The sequence below is a fragment of the Harpia harpyja genome, chromosome 5 (assembly GCF_026419915.1).
Source record: "Harpia harpyja isolate bHarHar1 chromosome 5, bHarHar1 primary haplotype, whole genome shotgun sequence".
Classification (NCBI taxonomy): domain Eukaryota; kingdom Metazoa; phylum Chordata; class Aves; order Accipitriformes; family Accipitridae; genus Harpia; species Harpia harpyja.
In genome coordinates this window covers 47,989,177-48,009,233 of record NC_068944.1, presented here as the reverse complement: position 1 = coordinate 48,009,233, position 20,057 = coordinate 47,989,177, and the positions used below count along the sequence as shown (strand labels likewise).

General features: G+C 38.6%; 1 protein-coding gene across 3 annotated transcripts; it reads left to right on the top strand.

The window, feature by feature from the left end:
- The first annotated feature begins 881 nt into the window (after positions 1 to 881).
- Positions 882 to 12,506, top strand: IMPA1 (inositol monophosphatase 1). 3 transcript variants are annotated; one of them, XM_052788107.1, is made up of 9 exons: positions 882 to 900; positions 2,625 to 2,706; positions 4,364 to 4,497; positions 5,926 to 6,030; positions 7,364 to 7,409; positions 7,550 to 7,658; positions 8,390 to 8,498; positions 10,026 to 10,177; positions 10,600 to 12,506. In XM_052788107.1, the coding sequence occupies exons 2-9, from the start codon at positions 2,644 to 2,646 to the stop codon at positions 10,716 to 10,718; spliced, it is 837 nt and encodes a 278-aa protein (XP_052644067.1). In that variant the 5' UTR covers positions 882 to 900; positions 2,625 to 2,643; the 3' UTR covers positions 10,719 to 12,506. The 3 variants fall into 3 exon arrangements, with proteins under 3 accessions (XP_052644067.1, XP_052644068.1, XP_052644066.1); XM_052788108.1 differs by lacking the exon at positions 882 to 900 and adding an exon at positions 1,042 to 1,203; XM_052788106.1 differs by lacking the exon at positions 882 to 900 and adding an exon at positions 1,042 to 1,219.
- The last annotated feature ends 7,551 nt before the right edge of the window (positions 12,507 to 20,057 follow it).

Here is a 20,057-nt window from a genome sequence, read left to right as displayed (position 1 = left end):
TGTTTTACCTTTACTTGATGAAAGACAATAGGGTCAAAAGACCACAGAAAAACAATTTAACTGGTATCAGTCAGTCTTGGAAAGGAAAGCTTTTTTCCCCTCTGTATAACTTTACTTATAGTAATCTTGCAAATGCATCATTCGAACTGCAAATTATTTTCAAAAATCTTTGTTTGAAAGCTAGGGAGTTTTCTGGAAAATGTGTTTACTGTATATTTTAAAAATACCAGTTCTCTCTGGTTACTGATTTGGTATTATTCTAATTAGCAGAACCGACAGCAGGAGGGGCTAGTGAGGGGGCAAAAGAAGCTGTTTCACGAGTGTTGCTTTTCTGAGGGAAAAATTAAGACGTTAATGGAGAAGAACCACATCTGTAAGAAACGTGATCATTTTACTCTTTTTTAAGCACTGTAACCTGAATTGACGAGATGCTGTTTTACTTCGAGGGGACTGTTACACGTACTTTCATCTTCCTTTTTCACGGCCCTTCATACTTTTTTTCCGCACACTGAATAACGCAGTCTCGTTTTCAACAGTGGCGCCTTCAGCACCGAAAAGCCCAGGTAAACGCCAATCCCGTGCTCCACGGGAGAGCACTTACGGTACCTTCATCCTGCCATGTCCGATTATTAAGCAGAAGTCCACCTGAAAGGCTAATTTCAACATCTTAACTGCTATTTTGACGGCGCCCGACGACCGTTCTTACCTCCCCACACCCCTTCCCCCCACCTCCACCTCCACCTCCACACACACTGCGCAGGCGCAGCGGCAGCTACAGAACACCGGGAGGAGGAGGCGGGGTTAACGGCTTCGCCCCTGGCGCCTGCGCACTGGCGCGGCTGCGCGCCTCAGCGGGAGCGACGGCGACGGCGACGGTGGAGGTGGCGCAGGGCGGCAGGGGTGAGCCTCTTCTTCCTCCCTCCCTCAGCCGCCATTTCGGGATGCCGTGAGGGGGCTGTGTGCTGCTGCCCCGGGGGCTGTGTGCTGCTGCCCCGGGGGCTGTGTGGCCCTGCCGCGGGGCGGGGCGGGGCGGGGCGGGAGGTGCTCTCACCCCGACCGGGCAGTGTGGGCCGCCCGTCAGCCCTTCCAGCCCGGGATCCAAACCTCTACTCTGAATGCGCGACCTAGTTTGTGGGACAAACTCGTTTCGGGGCATCCAGAGAGGACAGAACTAAGCTGGGGAAAAAAAGACACTTCTTCCATGTAGGACACTTCCAATGTAGGCGCTAGTATTTAAGTAGAATACGTTTTCTGGAGTTAAGGTTTTGGTGAAATGTAAATGATTTTTTTCCTCTGCTATGTGAGTCTGTGCCGTTGTACTGGATGTCAGTGTACTTAACGTTCCTCTAGTACTACCAGTCTTTTATGGATAACAGAGTAACTTTATTTAGTGCTATGGTACCCAGTTCTGTGTCCTGACAAATTACTTTTGCGTTTATATAACACAACCTATACTTTAAAGGCTATGATAAGTAAAGAAAGTTATCACCGTAATTGAAGCATCGTATCTTTTGCATTTTACCTAGCTTTTCTAGCCATCTATCTGTTTAGGACCAAGGCTGAAAGAGGCAAGGACCATTAGATCAGCATGATTGGACTGGGGACTCGTGGATCATGTTAATTGCACAGGGTTTTTTATGCTGTTCCAGTGCTGGATTTTTTATGATCATTTATCTAATCTTTGTGAATCTGCAAGTGTTACAAAACCATTACCCGGGTCATCACTTAAAAACTGAATGACTCAAGTAGGAAATACCCAGAAGGCTTCTTAAAGGGCTAGAGCTCAAAAATGAAACAGACTTCCAAAATTCAGAATACTGTTGCGTGACTGAATGAGTTTGTGGTCTGTTGGGGGTGTATCAGAAATAATGTATGATATGCTGATTTGTATTTTACATTGCTCATGAAAGTAGAGTTGCATAGGAAATAATGCATCTTTTATTGCTTCATAATACTTAAGAATATAGAAGACGCTTTTAAATGACTGTGGGATCTTGTAACTTTCTCATGCAGAATCAAAACCATTTCACATTTGTGTTTGGAATAAACCCCTAGAACAAAGCATGGAGGACTAAAATACAGAAAGGATAGATTTTGGGTTTAAGCTTCTAATCTTCTAATTTAAGATATTCGAAGTCATTTAAACCATACTTTAAAATAGACTAAGCTGTATGTCAGCAGTCTTCTGCAATAAATTACAGTGAAGATTCTAGTATTTCTAAGCAAAAAGGCCCTGAGCTGTACACTGTATTTGAGAATGTGCTTGTGTGTAGCCACACTATTGCTTTTCACAGCCTTTATGTACCTTGAGGTCAGCGTCTAAATGTGGAATCTTGTATATGCATGTATCTTTCAAGACTGAGGCTCTGTACTTGTTAATGTTTTATGTTATGCCTTTTTGATAATCACAAAATGTGGGGAAAAAATCTGGTAACTTAGTCTAAGGTTTTAATGCTTTTTAAGTGTGGGGGGGGGGGAGTTTTTTTCAGAGAAAGGATAGGACAAGCTTCCATATTTGAGCAAGGAGAAAACAGTACAGTCCAGAACAGGGGGAGTAGAAAATTAGAATTTGTAAAAAAAAAAATAGCCATATTTATTTTTGTATTAATCTTTCATTTTCATAGGCTGTATATCTAAGAAAAGATGGCAGACCCTTGGCAAGAATGTATGGATTATGCAGTTGCTTTAGCAAGAAAAGCTGGGGAGGTAAGTATAAACTATTATAAATAATAACATTATTTATTGAGTCTAGTATGTATATAGCTTCTGAAGGAATTTGGTGTTGGATATTCTTCTGAGGATTATTTTGTCAAAAACATAAATTAGCAGAATCGTTCAGTGATGTTCAAGATTGGAGTGTCTTTGATGTTTACAGCTTGGTTAATTTAAGAAAACAACTTTGCACTTTTTTTTTGGACCAGAGTCTGGTTAAAGACTAAGCAGTATCTTTTGTTCCTTAAATTTTATTTAAAAAAAAAAAAAAAAAATTCTGAATTGTGGTAAACAAGGAGCATCTCTGTTTTTCCCCTTAAACTGCACCCGTCTACCTTACTATTTTACCACCTGAAAACTGTTGACAGTCTTTCCTGTGAACACCTCAATCAACTTTATACAGTGGCTTGTTGTTGGCACAAGATAACCATATCGAGTTCTCTTCATGAAGACGGCTTTACTTCTATAAATAAGAAGCATCCCTTGCAGTGGCGATACTTTGCACATTTGTGATCTAAGATGGCTTAGAACAAGAAAGAGTTTGCACATCTTGGCAAACAGAGCCTTAGCATAAGAATGGTTACCAAATGTTCAGTTCTTGGTGGTTCTGCTTGGTACATTTAAATGCTATTGCAGCCAGACAAGATGGCACATGTACTAATTCTGTCCCCTGGAGCTGCAGAATCTGCAGAACATTGTCCCTGCAATGACCTCATTAAAGTCTTCCCTCAGAAAATCTTTCTAAGTTATAGTAAAATAATTTTGTGGGCTGTGAGGCATGGATTCTTGCTTAAGCTGATTCTGATAGTTTTAAGATCATAAATCATAGAATCATAGAATCATTTCGGTTGGAAAAGACCTTCAAGATCATCAAGTCCAACCATTAACCATGCCCCCTAAACCATGCCCTGGAGTACCCTGTCCACTCGCTTTTTGAATACCTCCAGGGATGGTGACTCAACCACTTCCCTGGGCAGCCCATTCCAATGTTTGACAACCCTCTCAGTAAAAAAATTTTTCCTAATATCTAACCTAAATCTCCCTTGCCTCAACTTGAGGCCATTTCCTCTTGTCCTATCTCCAGACACCTGACAGAAGAGACCAACACCCTCCTCACTACAACCCCCTTTCGGGTAGTTGTAGAGAGCGATAAGGTCTCCCCTCAGCCTCCTCTTTTCTAGACTGAACAACCCCAGATCCCTCAGCTGCTCCTCATAAGACTTGTGCTCAAGGCCCCTCACCAACTTGGTTGCCCTAAATGCAGGGTCTGGCTAAAAATAGCTGACTTAAGCTCAGTCTTAAGTGTTTCATTCAACTCTGGTATTTAAATTTATAAATCAAAAACTTGTCCTCACAAAATAGAGCTCAGTTTCATGTACCAGTGGATTTTCTTGTAGTACTTGGATTTAAGGTCATGTAAAAAGTTTGTGCTGAGTGGGGAGACAGATAGATAGATAGATGCAAGGGTAAGCCCCAGCTCCTGCAGTTAAATCCAGGTTTTGTCACTGCTTGTGTTCGTGTTTTGTATGTGCAGTATAGAAAATGACAGTAAAAATGATGCTCAGATTTTTGGGAAAACTAATATTTTCCATACTGTTAATGGAGAAAGCTTTTTTCTTTTTTCTTTTTTTTTATTTAATTTTGTTAACAGATAATCCATGGAGCACTCAAAGGAGAAGTATCTGTTATGACTAAAAGTTCACCAGTAGATCTAGTGACAGAAACTGATCAAAAAGTAGAAAACTTCATTATTTCTTTGATAAAAGAAAAGTATCCTTCTCACAGGTATGGCTTCTTATCAATACACTTTTGATAGAAGAAGGAGAGGTGACTGGAAGAAGAAAATGGAAAGTTTATGATTTTGCTTGGTAAAATTTCATTACGATTGGCATGCTGGAAAGTTACAGAATTCTCTCTTACCCTCTATATATTAAGTATTTTAGAGTAGTAGTGGGTTGAAGTTTTGCCCAGGGCTGTAGTAACAAAACAAGGTGTCCCCAGGGTCTACTGACGTGCGTTTAGCCTTGCTTAAGACTTATACTGAAAGTCGCTTCCAGTTGAGACAGCTGTAAATAACTTCTTGGTTATTTGTGTTGGAGAATCAAAGGTGGCCCCAAGATACCCAGAATCCAAATTTCTTGTATGCTGTTGGCTGTTGAAACTAGCATGCCTTCGCTGTCTGTGCTGGATGGGTCGTGTGGTACTGAGTGTGCCTTTGGCAAGTCTCATACAACTTAAGAACATCAAACATCCTTAAAAGAAGACAGGATCTTCTGATTCTACATAACTGAAAGCCTGTCATACAAAATACTGATTTATTTTTTTATATTGCTCTTTCCTTTTTTTTTTTCCTCCCCGTGTTCCTCTTCCCCCCAGAATAAATCTATTCTTGAAGCATGAATTGTATGTATCTTACTTTTACTTACATGGAACTTTCCCATTTTGACATTTGAAACTGTTACTTCAGGGTCATTCCACAAGTCTGTGTGTTTACACTACTTTAGTTAGGTTACTGACGTTTCGCATCACCTCAGTTGTTCCAATTCTATACATATTTATTATGCTTCACATATATAGCTACAATAAGAAAATCTACAAGAAAATGCAAGAAAAATTATTAAACCCACTTTAAGGAAACTGTATTAAACTTGAGACTTCATCCCTTTACCATGTTACCATTTTGTAATGCCTGTAAAACTAAACAGTTTTGAGACTAACAGCTTTCTGTCATATTTGGGTTGAAATCAGACTGCAAATTTAACAGTTACTGCAGTGGTCTAACTAGATGCATATGACCACAAAGGCTTTCTTCAGTTAAAACACAAGCTAAAAAGTAGTGGTTTATAGCACAAATAAACTGAAAGGCGTAAATAGCTACAAGTATTCTGACTAAAATTTGATGATGCTGTCACTGGAAAAAATGATGAAAACTGAAATGTTATGAATGCTAAATTCCAGTAATGGATATTAAAACGTAAAGTTCTTTTCCCCTCGTGCTGTGCTTATCTCTGACATCATAAATATTGATGCAAGCTTGGTCAGATGTGATTGGTGCTTTCTAGAGAAATTGTGTATTTCTCAGCTTTTTACATATGATCACTGGTGGTACAAAAAACTGCATCTCATTTAAAAATTTTAATTTCAAGGACAGTGTTGTAATTCAGATATTTTAAACAGTTTCTTTGTATCTTTTAAATGTCTTTGCTACTCCAGCTTCATCGGAGAAGAATCTGTTGCAGCTGGAGAGGGCAGCATTTTGACAGATAACCCCACATGGATTATAGACCCTATTGACGGAACTACCAACTTCGTACACAGGTCTACCTTTCATTTTTTTATGTTAGCAACTTCAACTGATTACCTTTTTTCTTTCTCCAGTTCCATGAAAGTAAGGTTTTTTCACTTTTAAATTGCTTTAAAAGAGATATTATGGACTTGTTAATAGTTACAAATTGCTATTTGCATTTATTGAGAGCCATTGGGCAGTTTTTGTAATCATTTCAGTATTTCTGTAAGTATTATAATAGTCTCACTGTATAACCAACAGCAGTTGTTCCATGAGAGGCCTGTACTATATAGGAGGGATCAGCAGCTTTTGGCACAGGTGCCAAAGATAGGTGGGCAGATTTTAACGGTAAAGCAACAGGACTCAGAATTAGGAGTTGCAGCACCTTCAGAGAGGTGATAACAGCTCCAAGTGCTGATTTCTAAGAAACTTCAAATTCATTGAGATCTAGGAGCCACTACCATGAAAGCAAGCAGAATATCACCGGTAATTGTCTAGTGGTATTTTACGCCAGGACGAGGAGGGGACTTTCAGTGTAATGCTGACTGCCTATTCCTTCTGTCTTTCAAACATGACAGATTTTGGCCCTGATGAGCTTTTCTGAGTGCACGTGATTCCAATTTTGTAATGACTGCTGCGATGTGTGCCACAGCTTTAAACAGCTGCTGAATCCTGCTAAATAACATGTTCAAAAAGCTGTAAGAAAAGAACTCATTCTGCTGGATTTACAGACTTAAAAGTCTGTATTTTTTTTCAGATAGCAATTAAAGCAAATGTTTTGGAACTGCAAATTTTCAAGAGTAAAAAATGATAATAAAAAAAATTAATTGGTTGATTGTTAGAAACTTGACTGAGACGGAGCCCACCATGTCCTATAGATTCCCACTGCCTTCACTCTTCCCCCTGCATTCTTCCTTCTCACTTCAGTATCTGTCTTTCTCATTGCTTTGGTGGAGAAAGTGGAGGTGGGGGGAGAGGTGACTTGCTTCTTTTGGTGAGACCATTTTGGCCAGCTTGTTCCTTCTGAGAAAGGTTAGTAGTATAGAGGCTTGCTTGTATTCTTTGGCTATAAAGTGACAGTCCCTAAGCTAGTAACAGTTGTAACTGGGATGACAGTCCCTAAGCTGTAACGGGCTTAGTTTCAGTGGGTGGAAAAGTTTGTATTTTAAATGGTAATTGGTGGTGTTGGGTCTGTTTTCATAGTAAATTGTGCAAGTTCAGAAAAATAACATTTCCTATATAGTCCAAGTTTCTTTTTGAAATATACATTACATTTAACTGAACATTGTTTTTATTGAGAGTAAGCTTGGTAATGAAAGAAGCACAGTATCTCACTATAAATCAGTAAAATGTTTTGTTTTGTAGGTTTCCATTTGTGGCAGTTTCAATTGGCTTTGTTGTAAACAAAAAGGTATACTTTTTATTACTTAATATCTAATCAATCAAAACCAAATTAATTCCTTGTTGCTAGCTATAACTAAGATCTGCATTTTCACAGTAAATAGGAAGAAAGGGAAAAAAACCTCAAGGTATCTTTACTTTTTCTTACAGATAGAGTTTGGAATTGTGTACAGTTGTATAGAAGACAAGATGTATACTGCCAGAAAAGGAAAAGGTGCATTTTGCAATGGTCAAAAACTTCAAGTATCAGGCCAAGAAGGTAAGCTGAACTGAGTAGCTTGTTTCTAGTAATGACATTTATTTTGCAAACGAGGCATCAACAGTTTTAGACCTGGATGTATTCCTGTTTCTTAGCTCATAGTTTTGTTTTGCAAAGACAGGCTTTTTTTGGCCGTGGTTTGTTCAGTTTTGAGAAACAGCTTTTATGTTCTATTTGATGCATGTAAAACGTGCTTGTGATCTTTGCAAAATCAGACTCAGCAATTGAAGATTTTACTCCCTGTGTCTGTGTTCTGGGTTTTTGTTTGTTTGTTTTTAATTCCCTGTATGTCTGTGATCAGTCTATGATTGTTCTTTAGAGTATGTAACAAACCTACCAAACAATTCAACTTCTTCCAGGTGTGAAGTAGTGGTTTAAATCAGTATCACTCTTGTATGCTTACTACCCTATGTAAAGTAAAATCCACACTTAAAGCGGGACCTTTAAAGATATGAGGACTGTTCCAATTTTTATAGCAATAGAATCTAATTACTAATGACATCAGTTAATGTATATGCACAATTGAACCAGATCATGCTTTGTTCATTTCATTTTTATTTTTTCCTGCCATTTTCCATGTAAGAACAGATTTTTAGACATTCAATATATGTAATATTTGTATTAAAATACTTTTATTCAGTCTTGTAAGAAAGCAATGAAGTAAACTCTGCTAATTACTGTTCTTATATAAGCTGTACTGTTGGAAAAGTGAGCTTTTGGGTTTTTTTCAGACATTACAAAATCCCTCTTAGTAACAGAATTGGGATCAAATCGTGATCCAGAGACTGTAAAAATAATTCTTGCTAACATGGAAAGACTTCTCAGTATTCCTATTCATGGGTAAGATACTTCCTATTTTTTATATTTACTGGTAGTGTTAATATTGTAAATATGATAATTTTTAGGAAGGACTGGTTACATTACATTTGACACCTTAAATGTGAAATATGATTTAAATGTTTTTGTCTTGTAGCTTCTGCAGAGAAACTCTAAGTGTGTTTTAACTTTTTCAAGCTGGACATATATAAGAGAACCCTAAAAATCAGTATTGGGAAGCAAAGCATTTTTGGTTTTGTAGGACTAAAAAGTATTGTATTTACTAGTTAAACAAATGAAATACAATTTTGTGTTTTTCTTTTTTTTTTTTTTTTTTTTTTCCCCCAGAAACACACAAGGAGTAAAACTGGAAAAACAGAAGCTATATTACATTGCTTAGTTTCCTTACTCTGTAGTAATGAAAATAATTCGGTTTTTTTCTATATATCAGAAGACAAGAGCAGATTTCCCTTTCCTCTTTCAACACCGTACAATTTTTTTGAATTTGTCCAAGTAGTTGAAATTGTCCATAAACTGCTCTTATTTTGGTTACGTTCCCTGCTTCCTCTCCTCCAGATAAGCTAAAGCCTACATTTCTGCAAACCATTTTACGTCTAAATGTGGTTTTAGTAGACAGTTTTTTGTTACTCAACCCTACTCACATTTCTGATCTAAAAGGGGTTGTAGTTTTATGCTGAGATTCTCGAGATTCTTGTTTTGACACTTAACATGTAGGGTTTTTTCTACTTTCAAAAAGTCTTCTGATGTCATTAAAGAATATATGCTAAATTGTAAGTAGGGAATATACTTTAGGTATGTTGTTGGTTGAACTTTGGTATTTTATTCGTAAAAAATAAATTGAGATTGGAGTTGATTTAAGTTGCTTCTTGCAGTAACTTAGCTGCTATGGGTTACAATTTAACGTACGTTTTACTGATAATTGAAATAACTGCAATTATTTGTACAAGTCACACTTACTGACTAAGCGCATCAACATTTCCAAAAGAAACTGGAATTTGTAACACAAGGGTTTTGATGAAATTACCCAGACCAAATTTATGCTGTGTAATTTATTTTTTGTGATTACTGCTGTTAGGGTGTTTTGCAAGTCAGTGATGCTTGCTGAGCATCACCAGAGAAACTGAAGTAACTGTTTTTTCAATGCTGAGAACAGTGTACACCCTACTTGAATTCTTGTATTCAAAAAGCGAAGTAGAGTATCTGTTACTGTTTCATGGGTAGATATCTTCCATAATATGTTTTAGGTTAAAAAGTTTTTTTGAGATGTGTTTTCACTCTAAACCAAAATTGTTTAAGAGAATTCATAAATGTAATTTCTGGAAATTTGCTATATTTGGAGAGCTCTTCAAGCTACTTAAGCAAAACTTCGTTCCAAACTTTTTATTTGTTTCGCTGCAGCATTCCGTCACATTTTCTCTTGCTCAGTTCACTTTGCGTATGATGCTTCTGTGTTCTCTGTGCAGTGTACACAGACATCCTGACTTTCTTACAAACTGTTCTCAATTAAATAAACAAATATGTCTCCCTTAGGATTAGAGCCGTTGGTACAGCAGCTGTGAACATGTGCCTTGTGGCAACGGGTGGAGCTGATGCCTATTATGAAATGGGGATTCACTGCTGGGATATGGCAGGGGCTGGAATCATTATTACTGAAGCAGGTGGAGTACTGCTAGATGTATCAGGTTAGTATGTGGGCATGCATGATACTCTTTTGTCCTTTCAAATAGCTAATTGGGAGCAAAACATAGCTGAAATGAGAAGGCAAAGAGGTTTTTCGCTCCTCTTTCCAAATTACCACTACTGAACAGAGTTCCCATCCAGTTAATAGAGAGTCAATTGTATGTCCTTAAGCTACAAGACAACCTTTACTCCCTTGGCTGAGCACCTGGAAGAGTGAAAAAAGACAGTAAACATACACTGAACAGAATTTAAAGGTAGCTTGTATGAGATACCTATTGTGTTAAATGCATTTTTATCCAGGGGCAAACCTTGGTCCTAAATAGTAATATACCATTTACACTTGATTTTTTCAATGCTCATTTTCTTACCAACTTTTCATTTTCTCCAGATACAAGCTAATTACTTTGCTTGCTTTGATTTCTAGGTGGACCATTTGATTTGATGTCTCGAAGAATAATTGCAGCAAGTAGTCGAGCTATAGGAGAGAGAATAGCCAAAGCACTTCAAGTAATTCCTCTGAAAAGGGATGATGCGACTAATTGAATACCAAAACTACACCTTAAATGTAATTATATAAATGTTGTCTCATACTCCCATGTGATGGTTGTTCTACACCTTGAATCTGATAATAAGATAGATGGTAGTCTTTCAATACTGGTGTGAATGCTAAGTTGTGTTTTGAGATTGGACCAACATCGTAAGTAAGCCTTTACTGTTAAGTATTTCATTTAACATCTTGATTACATAAAGAAGCAAATATATACGACTAATATTTTCAAGTTTTATACTACACTGGACGGCATAGCAAGAGACTCTTTGATGTATAGATAAATAAACCCTCTAGTTCTGTAAGTGACAAAACAGAATTCACTGTCTTAACACCACATCATCACATCTGATCCTGAACCCAAAAAGATGAAGGCATTACTGTTTATCCAGTCTTTCTCTCTCTCATCTGTTGTTTTCTTCAGTGTCATCAGTGTATCCATTTCCTTACCTTGTTACGGTTTTTGTAGAGGTAGTTCACACATTTCCAGCCTTTTTTTAGTTGCTTGTAGTTTTGGCTCTAATTTAAAGCCTTTATTACTTAGCTGTCATTGTTCTTGTAGTAATCGTTCTTCCTTTCTTATGGTAGATAAACACAATCTCTTCTTTAGCCTCTTATGTGGCCAGTACGCTTGCAAATTCATTACAGTTGCAAAAATAATAGTTACTGTGCCAGAAAATATGTGCATCTCCCAGAAATAAGTTCTGAGCACACCTTCTATCACTAAATGGATTTACTTTAAATTAAGATGAAGTATGATTTGCATTTGACCATTGGAATCAGCTGATACTAGGTCCTCTATCTTATTCTTGGCAGTTATAATTCCTGTTAATTTTGCTTGAGTTTCTCCACAGATGAGTGTGTTTCAAAGTCTAAGGAATCATTAAAATCCAAGAGAGTTTTCAGTAACTCAGCTGGCAAAAAAATAAGCCTGTAGTCCAAATTTTTTACGTAATTTTCTGTAAGTTATGAAAGCAGTGACTAACCAGGATCAGTTTTCTATTGTGTCATAGAGTGTACAGGCACAAAAGAAGATACATATCTAAACCTAAAGGGTTTGTAAATCTAGGAAATATTTGCAATTTCATTCTTGGTGTCAGTTGTTCTAAACTTTGAAAACTATACTGGTTCTTTGAATTTTTGTATTTAAGATTGTAAAAAGTATCGGTGTACTGTTCAAATAATTAATGCACTTTAAAAAAAAAAGATTTAACTTGGATCAGTTTTTTAGACTGGTTTTTCCGTGTCTAAAGTTTCTGAAAGAAAGTTGTCTCATTGGTGGTCCAGTCAAGACACAGCAATGCTTTGGAAAACCTGACTTTTTGTACTGCTGTACCACTATTTTTATTTTAGAAAATGGTGTTCTCTATCTTGAAGTTTCAACAGATGTCTTATTATACATTTCAGTCTTTTATATTAGTTGATTTTTGCAGATTTTGCAGAAATATTAATTTGAATTTGTATCTAATGCCAGATGATTAACGTTAATGAGATCACCCTGCTATTTAAAGGTTTTGTCAAAAAGCCAGACTTAGATTAATTTTACTTTTTAAATTCCTATTGACAAGGATAGAAACTTTTTGAGCATTTCACTGTAACTTTACTGCTGTAAGTGATGTGAGATCATTATTTCTTGAGAAGTATGTCTACTGTACCATTTCTGTGGCTTTTGTATAACAAATTCTGCATAACTTTTTTAAACTGATTTATTTGTGAAATGGAGACATGTCTAAAAAATACATGAGATGGGAGAACACATTCAAAATAAATATGCTTTAGCAGCAGCGGCTTCAGATGTACTTCCTTTGTTAACATTCATCAGAGTACAATGCTGGGTCCCAACAAGCTGGATTTGTGGGCTTCAAACTTAGTCTCTGAGTTGAACACTTTCTCTTCTTGGCCTCTGACGTAGATAGATCGTAAACTGTTGTGCTTTTAGGTAAGTGGGATTATGTATACACATGCAGTAGGTTTTTAGAGTGAATATTCCAACACCTTCCAATGAGATTATGGTGTGTTAGTAATCTCCAACCTCAGAGCTCAAACTTTACGGATTGTCTTGCCTGTGATTTGTTTTGTAGGCCCATCAGCTGGTAGCTTTCTCATGGTTAGCTTTCCTAATAATGCTCCTCGAGGAAAAATTTATATGAATTTCCCATCTTGGCCCTCTCTATTTGCGTTAAAGACCAGCCTAATGTTTTTTTTTTTACTCTATAAATGGCAGCTTTTATCAATTGTCTGCTTTCTTTTTAATTTTGGTCTCCCTTTCAGGGGGATCAGAAGTCCCTGTTGTTTGCTACTTTGCTAAGCATTATCTTCTCAGATAACTCTTCATCTAATATGTGGCCACTTCTTTCATCATGTCAAAGCACACTGAAATGTAATTATTAAGTTTAAAGGCATTTTCTTTTTGATTCTGTGCTAGCCTGCAATTTTAGCAAAATTTTGTAGTAAATGTTTTTTTGTAGTAAAACAGAGAAGTCATGATTGCTGTGTAATCAAAATGATTTTGAGAGATTATATATGAAAGGTAGTCCCTGAATGTTCTAAACAGTAAAATACCTGGTTTTGTTGCTTTGAAAGATGGAGTGACACAAATAAACATCTTAAATTTTTATTATATATAATTTAAGATAAAGTTACATATTTACGAGACCATAAGACAATCAGAAAGGAAAACCAGTTACCACAGATTGAACAGATAGACTGTCAAATTAAGGTCACGAATATTGCTCATGAGGACATCAACAGTCCAGTGTACAGGAAGCTTTCTTGCATAGCTTCTCAGTGAACAACTCATGACTTCAGCTGGCAAATTCTACTATGTTTTGAATCTCAAGTCTGAGTGAGGAACACTCAAAACTTACAAGTGCAAGAAGGAGATCAGGCGGTCAGATTAGCAACTGGAGCAAGTGGAAAATTCCAAGAAATACTACTGGAAACTAAGGGCCATATGGGCAAATTTAACCAGTCCCTTCACCTTTACTTTGAGAATTTGACTAGATGGTCAACTTCATCATTATAGTTGTAACAGAGCCTACTGCTATTCTTAAAGGTCTTCAGAGGAAGGGTACTGATTTTTAGTCTGAGATGAAATCAATCAGTACTACAAAATAGGTAATACTGATTTTTAACACTAATATGTATGAAAAGGGAGAGGTAGCCCTAGTCTACCATCCTGGCTATCATCCCTGTTCAGTAGCCCTCTTCATTTATTGATTTGCTGATAGTTTGTGATTGTTTTCTACGACAACCTGCAAAGCTGTGCTTCTTCAAAGCAGGGTGTTCCAGTAGATTCAATCCTTCAGAGCTTTTCCCAGCATGAAATATTGCCAAAGAAAAAGTCATAAAAGGTTTCAGGCCCTTGTCCAGCCCTGCTAAGCAGCCCGCAGGAAATTCCCCCGCCCCCCCTCAGTGAAATATGGACTATTCCTCATAATATCTGTGACCCAAAGCTATGGTTTTAATTCTGCATAGTCTAAAGCCTAGGTGTGAACTAGACATTCTGACTAGATCTAAAACAACCACCTGTGACCTCAGTATGAAGCAATTTAAATAAGGGACATCTCTTTTCCTGAGCTGCTTCCCATCCTCTCAAAGCCAGCTGCTAATTCAGTTCTATTCGTTACCTGTGAGTGAAGTAATTGCTTCACAAGTCTGATCCTGTTGCTAAAGTGCTGACAGGCAACTTTCCAACAGCACATTGTTTTTGGGTTTACAGCAGTTGGCATGGCTTCCTTTGTTTGCACAAACTCCAGGCATCAGAAGGATATATTGTCAGTGATGTGACACCTCAAGAGTCTCTGCCAGAGCCAGAGTCAGCCAGATCTCCTGGACAACGTAATCCATTCAATCTCTGGATTACTGCTTGTCCTGCACCAAAAGTGACAGTGAATGTATTCTGTCACGTCACTCTGGTTTGTACAACCTTCACACAAAGATCCACAGCTTCTCAAAGATCAGCAGGAACTTCTGAAATGTCCTCTGTGCCCACTATCAGCTGTCTGCAACAACAGGGCAAACAAAATCTGATGCACTTCAAAGCCGTGTGCAACATCCGGAACAAACAAACTGGAGGGCCGCGCTCATCTGAGAGCACATTATGCCACTGTATTAAAGAGCTACAAACTCTTACCTGCTTGAGGAGGATGGATTAGATCTCCCACAGTAGTGCAGAAATAATTTCCTAGCATAATTCAAGCTAGTAAGATGGTAAAAATAATAGATGCTAAAAAATAATGGTGTGCATCCTGTTCCAGAAGCTTATAGCCTATGTTGATGACTGTTACATTAGCTCGAGTTTATACATTGTGTGTTATACTTACTCTTGGTTTCCACAACTGCAGCGATGATTTTTACACTGAGAGGATTCTCCCTCCACCAATGTTGCTTTTGTTAGGAATCAGGCTTTCCATACATCCATTTAAGTGAAAGGAAAAAGAAGCCCAAAATGCAACAGCAGCTACTGTACCACAGCAGTAGGGAAGAACAGAAGCCTACCCCCTTTTTATGCAGTGGAAGACCAAGGCTTATGTTTTGTTATGTCTGTCCTTAGCTCAGTAGAGCCCACCCACACATACGTACCACCATGTAAGACCACAACCATGTAAAGCAGTTAATTCAGAGGAAGTGATGCTACCTCAAATACTTGAGAACTAATTTCATAGGAGCTCTTCCTCAACTTGCTGTGTTAAATCTTCCTCGTCTGCGGTCCCTTGGAGAGGTGGTTCTGTACTATTTATCCTGCTTGTGTACACAGGCAGAGTTCAGTCTCGGAGAAGATTCACGCAAACTTAAAAATAAGCCGTACACCTCACCGTGCCTGAGAAAACACTAGATGGCAGCCGGAGCCAGGAAAACACCAGCAGGCCCAGGGTTCCCTTTTTACAGATCAGATTCCCTTTTCCACTCCTCCCTCCCATCCTCCTTCTGCTCTCTGTAATTATTGTTGGATGCAACTAAGAGCATATCTGAGAATTATTCAAAAGAATGATACCACAAAATTTTGAAGTCTTGGGCTCTGTGTTTTTGTGACTTGACAAGAAATTTGAAACAGGACTTGAGTCAGCAGCATTAACATTCCCTCCTTTCCAATGTAAGTATATTGAAGATTGTGGTATCTATCAGAAGAACATGAATCTGAATTCTAAAATAAGATAAAAGCCGTACAAATGATCAGATTATACTGCATTTAAGGCTGTAGTCATTTCCCTAGATTTTTGCTGCCATAAATTAGGACGTGGATTTTAGAAGCCCTTTTTTTAAAACCTGCCAGATAGTCTTCTGGGCGAGTGTGCATATGCAGAGACAACAGCCCTGGGACCACAAACCCAGACACAAATGAGCAGCTCTTTATGATATTTGAGAAGCAACTGTTTTATTTTCCAAAGAGAACACAAGCCCAGTATTTTACCTCCAAATGTGTTGTGATGATGTAAAGACTCTTTACCAGCTGTGTCTGCATTGTCCCTATACCATATAGCGTATTGAGATTATAGTTGTCAGAACATGTTCAAGCTTGGGTAGGTAACTCATCCCCTTATTATTTCACAGGTCTGTGTGCTGCATCCTGTAAAAAGTTTCTCTGCATTTGTGTCCTTGCCCGGGAAGGTAGCGGCCTAGATATTAAGTGCCAATGCACTACTGACTAAAGGTTTGCTATTTATGTCAATGTGGCTGGTTAAGGGTTGCCTCACAGTGTTCTCAGGAAAAGACTTTCCTGCCCTCCCTGTAATATGTCTGGAGATGCCCTGCTAGAGCACACCGTCCAGAAACATGCCCAACATTAGCACACTGCCAAGCGCAGCTGCACAGGCTATTGGGCAGGCGCCAAGGTACTCTGCTTCCTAATAGCGAGTAGCAAAAGGAGAGATATGTCCTGGAGTGTTTGCAATGCACTTTCAGTACAGGTCAGGGTGACTTAAAATGAGCAAGTTACTCTAGTGTGGATCAGCATGATATAACTCTCTTCTACTATGACTTCTCTATGTGTTGCAAGACAGCTACTCTCTCCTTACTCCAGCTATCCTCAGTTGCAAGTTCCCCTTTGGACAAGAGAAAAGCTCCAAATGCTGTTTCTGGCAGTGGGGACCTTGGCTGAGGACAAATGGCTGCAGGAAGACAGGCCCAGCTGAGAAGACGTGTCGACCTGGGGAATGCATGGGGCGTGTGGTCTTGGGGAAGGTAGGAGAGGGGCTGGCCAGATAAGGCCAACAGCAGCAGGTTGTTCAATTAGAAGCGGAGAAAACCTTAGCCCAATAGAAATGGTGGCAGATAAGTGACTGCCAATAACGATTTTGGGGAAGGACTTTGGAAACTAAGTGGGTGAATCTAAAACTGTATAAATTGCTTGCTTGTTTAACTGCAGGGTGTGCTAGCTTTGTGGAATTACCACTTAGCACCCATCATTGCACAAATATGAAATAAATAATGTCTTTCCTGAGTGTGTGATTATTGGCTCATTGCACACCAGGTAACAAAACTGCTTTTCGGACAACATAGAATGGTCATTCTTTTCCAGCTCTCACGATGAACAGGCAGGGTGACGTCTGTATAGTTTTTCTATATAGCCATACAGAAAGCCTCTGTAGAGATTTTCAATTTTCTGTAACTTCTCCAGAATAATAAAAAAAGTTAATTCGGGTCTATGAGTTCATCAGGATGACTTTATTTATTATTAATGGCAGAAACCTCCACATTACTGGATGTTTGCATTGGCCTCTTGTAGGCAAACAGCTAAAAAATATTTATTTTCACCTCACAACTGAAGCTAAAAATAATAAAAATTTGCTTTATTTCTGCTTCATTATACCTGAAGTTGTGATTACAGTTCTGAACAGTCCTCCAGCAAAACACATTTAAAAGAGAGTAATGGTTAATGTTATTAGAAATTCCTGTTTCAATATTTATTCAGTTGTAATTAGCAATGTATTAGCTGTGTAAAAGTAAATTGTATCCCACTTCATCTGTGCACCTTGTTCGGCTCACTGTGTTGAAATGGAATGCATAATGATAAACTGTCATAGCGGGGGGAGGTTAAAAGCTTTACTTCTGTAGGCACTTAGATCTTAATAGCAGTTTCCACTGAAAGGAAGTGCAGACCCAGACATAATGATTCCCATCAACAGTCATTTGTGTATCTGTCACTGAAAAACACTGCTATTCAGTCAACTGAATCAATTACGAGAGAAAATGTTTTCCACTAGTGCGCACTCCTTTTCGGTTAATTTCTCCTATCTTTTATTTAAATATCATGGAAAATTAATAGCTAGTAGACTCTATCAGAATTATTTCTTTCTGCCCCTTGTGTACCTGCCAACCACTTAGCCTAATACTTGACATTTTAGGAAATGCCAGCCCAACTCTATGCTCAAGTTAGTTCCTCCAGTTCAGCAGGCTGTGTTACTAGTATTTATTTCTTCTTTTTCCTGAAGTTTTCATTGCAATCTTCAATGCACCTCAGCTGAAATCATGTTGATTATGTCTCCTTGGGAATCCAGAACAGAGAGTTGATTGCTTAGTTTTCCCATGCGATAAACATGGAGAACAGAGCGGTCTTCAGCTGGAAGTTCTTAAAATTAATCAGTAGGCAAAGCTGAAGAATAACAATGTGTCTCGAATCCTATTCCTAGCAGAAATTTAAAACCAGACCTCAAAAAAGGATGTAGCGGAGACTGAAGTTGCCAGTAAAATGAAATTCACTGAGAGTTGTTAAACATAAAACACATCTGTCTCAGTAAGTTCTTGAGCTGAAAGTGGCTGATAGGTAGGAGTGTACAGGGTGGGAGGTTTTTTTGTGGTTCTCCTGTTCTTACTGTGGTACTGGAGCAGAAAATGTTTTTTTCACATGGCCAGAGACAAAGGCACCTACCTTGTACAGGAGGCAGAGCATGCTCACAGGTCACAGGGGTCCACATTTAGTCCCTTCTCTGCTTGAGCAGACTCAGACCTCCATTCTTGGAGAATCTCCTAACTACCAAAGAAGAATTTGAGGTTCATTGGACTAGAGAACAAGCAAGAAAGACTATAGGTGTGTAGTTTGCTGGGTAGACTGCACACCTGGACATGAAATGGAGACTCTTTGGTTCCAGTTCCTGGTCCAAGAACTGCTATGCATTTTAAATTAAAGAATTACAGACAAAATGTACAAACAATGGGAAGCAGAGAGAGAAATCACAGCCTCTTTCCCTCTATCAGGTGAGTGTGCTTTTCACTGGAGTGCTGATTTCTTTAGGCTAGGATACCCTTCTCTCTTCCCCTTCAGAGTGACACAAGTTCAAGAAGTGCAAAAAAAAGACCATAAAAGTACATCCTGGTCTTTAAATGTCAAAAGAAGGTGGTGGCCACAACTGTGTTTCCTGTAGAGTCTGGTCCTGGTGCCTCCAGAACTTCAGATGAAGTATGCTGGGAGAACTTCTGGACAGAGACTCAGTATGATTTTTGGTCTCAGATAGGTAAAATATTTGCCAAATTGTGGTGTCCAAGATGTTCAGGACTGGCAGTACTAGGCCATTCTAGGCATTTGCAGAGTTGCACCCTCTGGGCAACTAAGACAAATAATGCAGTACTAAAAGAGATTAGGTGCCTCCAGTGCGAACTAGATCTGTGGGGTAATGAATGTGGAGACTTACACACCTACGTTTCACCATGCTGCAGATGCTTCAGCACCTTCTCTGTCTGTCCACGGCCCTCACTGCGGTGTGTCTGGTACCAGCAGGGAGGCTCTGATCCCCGGGTTTGAATGGGACATGGCCCAACCACACGCAGTCGGTAGCTCCTTGGTGTCACGCTGTCATCTGCACTCCTAGAAAACAGGTGATACGGGAAAGTTCAGTAATTATACTGTTCCTGAAAACTGGGGAGCCACGACAGACTTCTTCCACTTACAGGGAAAATAAAATACGATATACAGAACAAACATACAGTACAAAAGCTGACTTTTCCCAGTCACTGGCATGCAAGTAATGCAAGGCACAGACTTGTTATAGAGGGTTCAGTATAACCTTGGCAGTTGTGTGGAGATGGTTGAGGGTTGTTTCCTCCTATTTGTCCATTCTCCTGTGGTTACCTGTTCACTGAGAATTAGAATGAAACCATTTCTGGAATAATCCCGACTTAATGGGAGATTTAGCATTCACGTCAGCAGCACAGGATCAGATCTACAGTCTGATCTGGCAGACATTTGTACATATTTAACTGAAGAATGTACTCCTAGATTACAGTGAGATGGTTCAACTGCTTGAGCATGCGCATGTGCATTTAACAGACTATCCGTATAAAAATCTCTCAGATATTTCTTATTTAGCTTATATTCTATGGTAACAAGCCTGAGTGAA

Excerpts from the sequence above, each read along its gene's own strand:
- IMPA1 (XM_052788107.1), top strand. The coding sequence starts at position 2,644 with ATGGCAGACCCTTGGCAAGAATGTATGGATTATGCAGTTGCTTTAGCA. Across the intron at positions 2,707-4,363 it reads TAGCAAGAAAAGCTGGGGAG|ATAATCCATGGAGCACTCAA; the intron begins GTAAGTATAAAC and ends TTTTGTTAACAG. Across the intron at positions 4,498-5,925 it reads GAAAAGTATCCTTCTCACAG|CTTCATCGGAGAAGAATCTG; the intron begins GTATGGCTTCTT and ends TTGCTACTCCAG.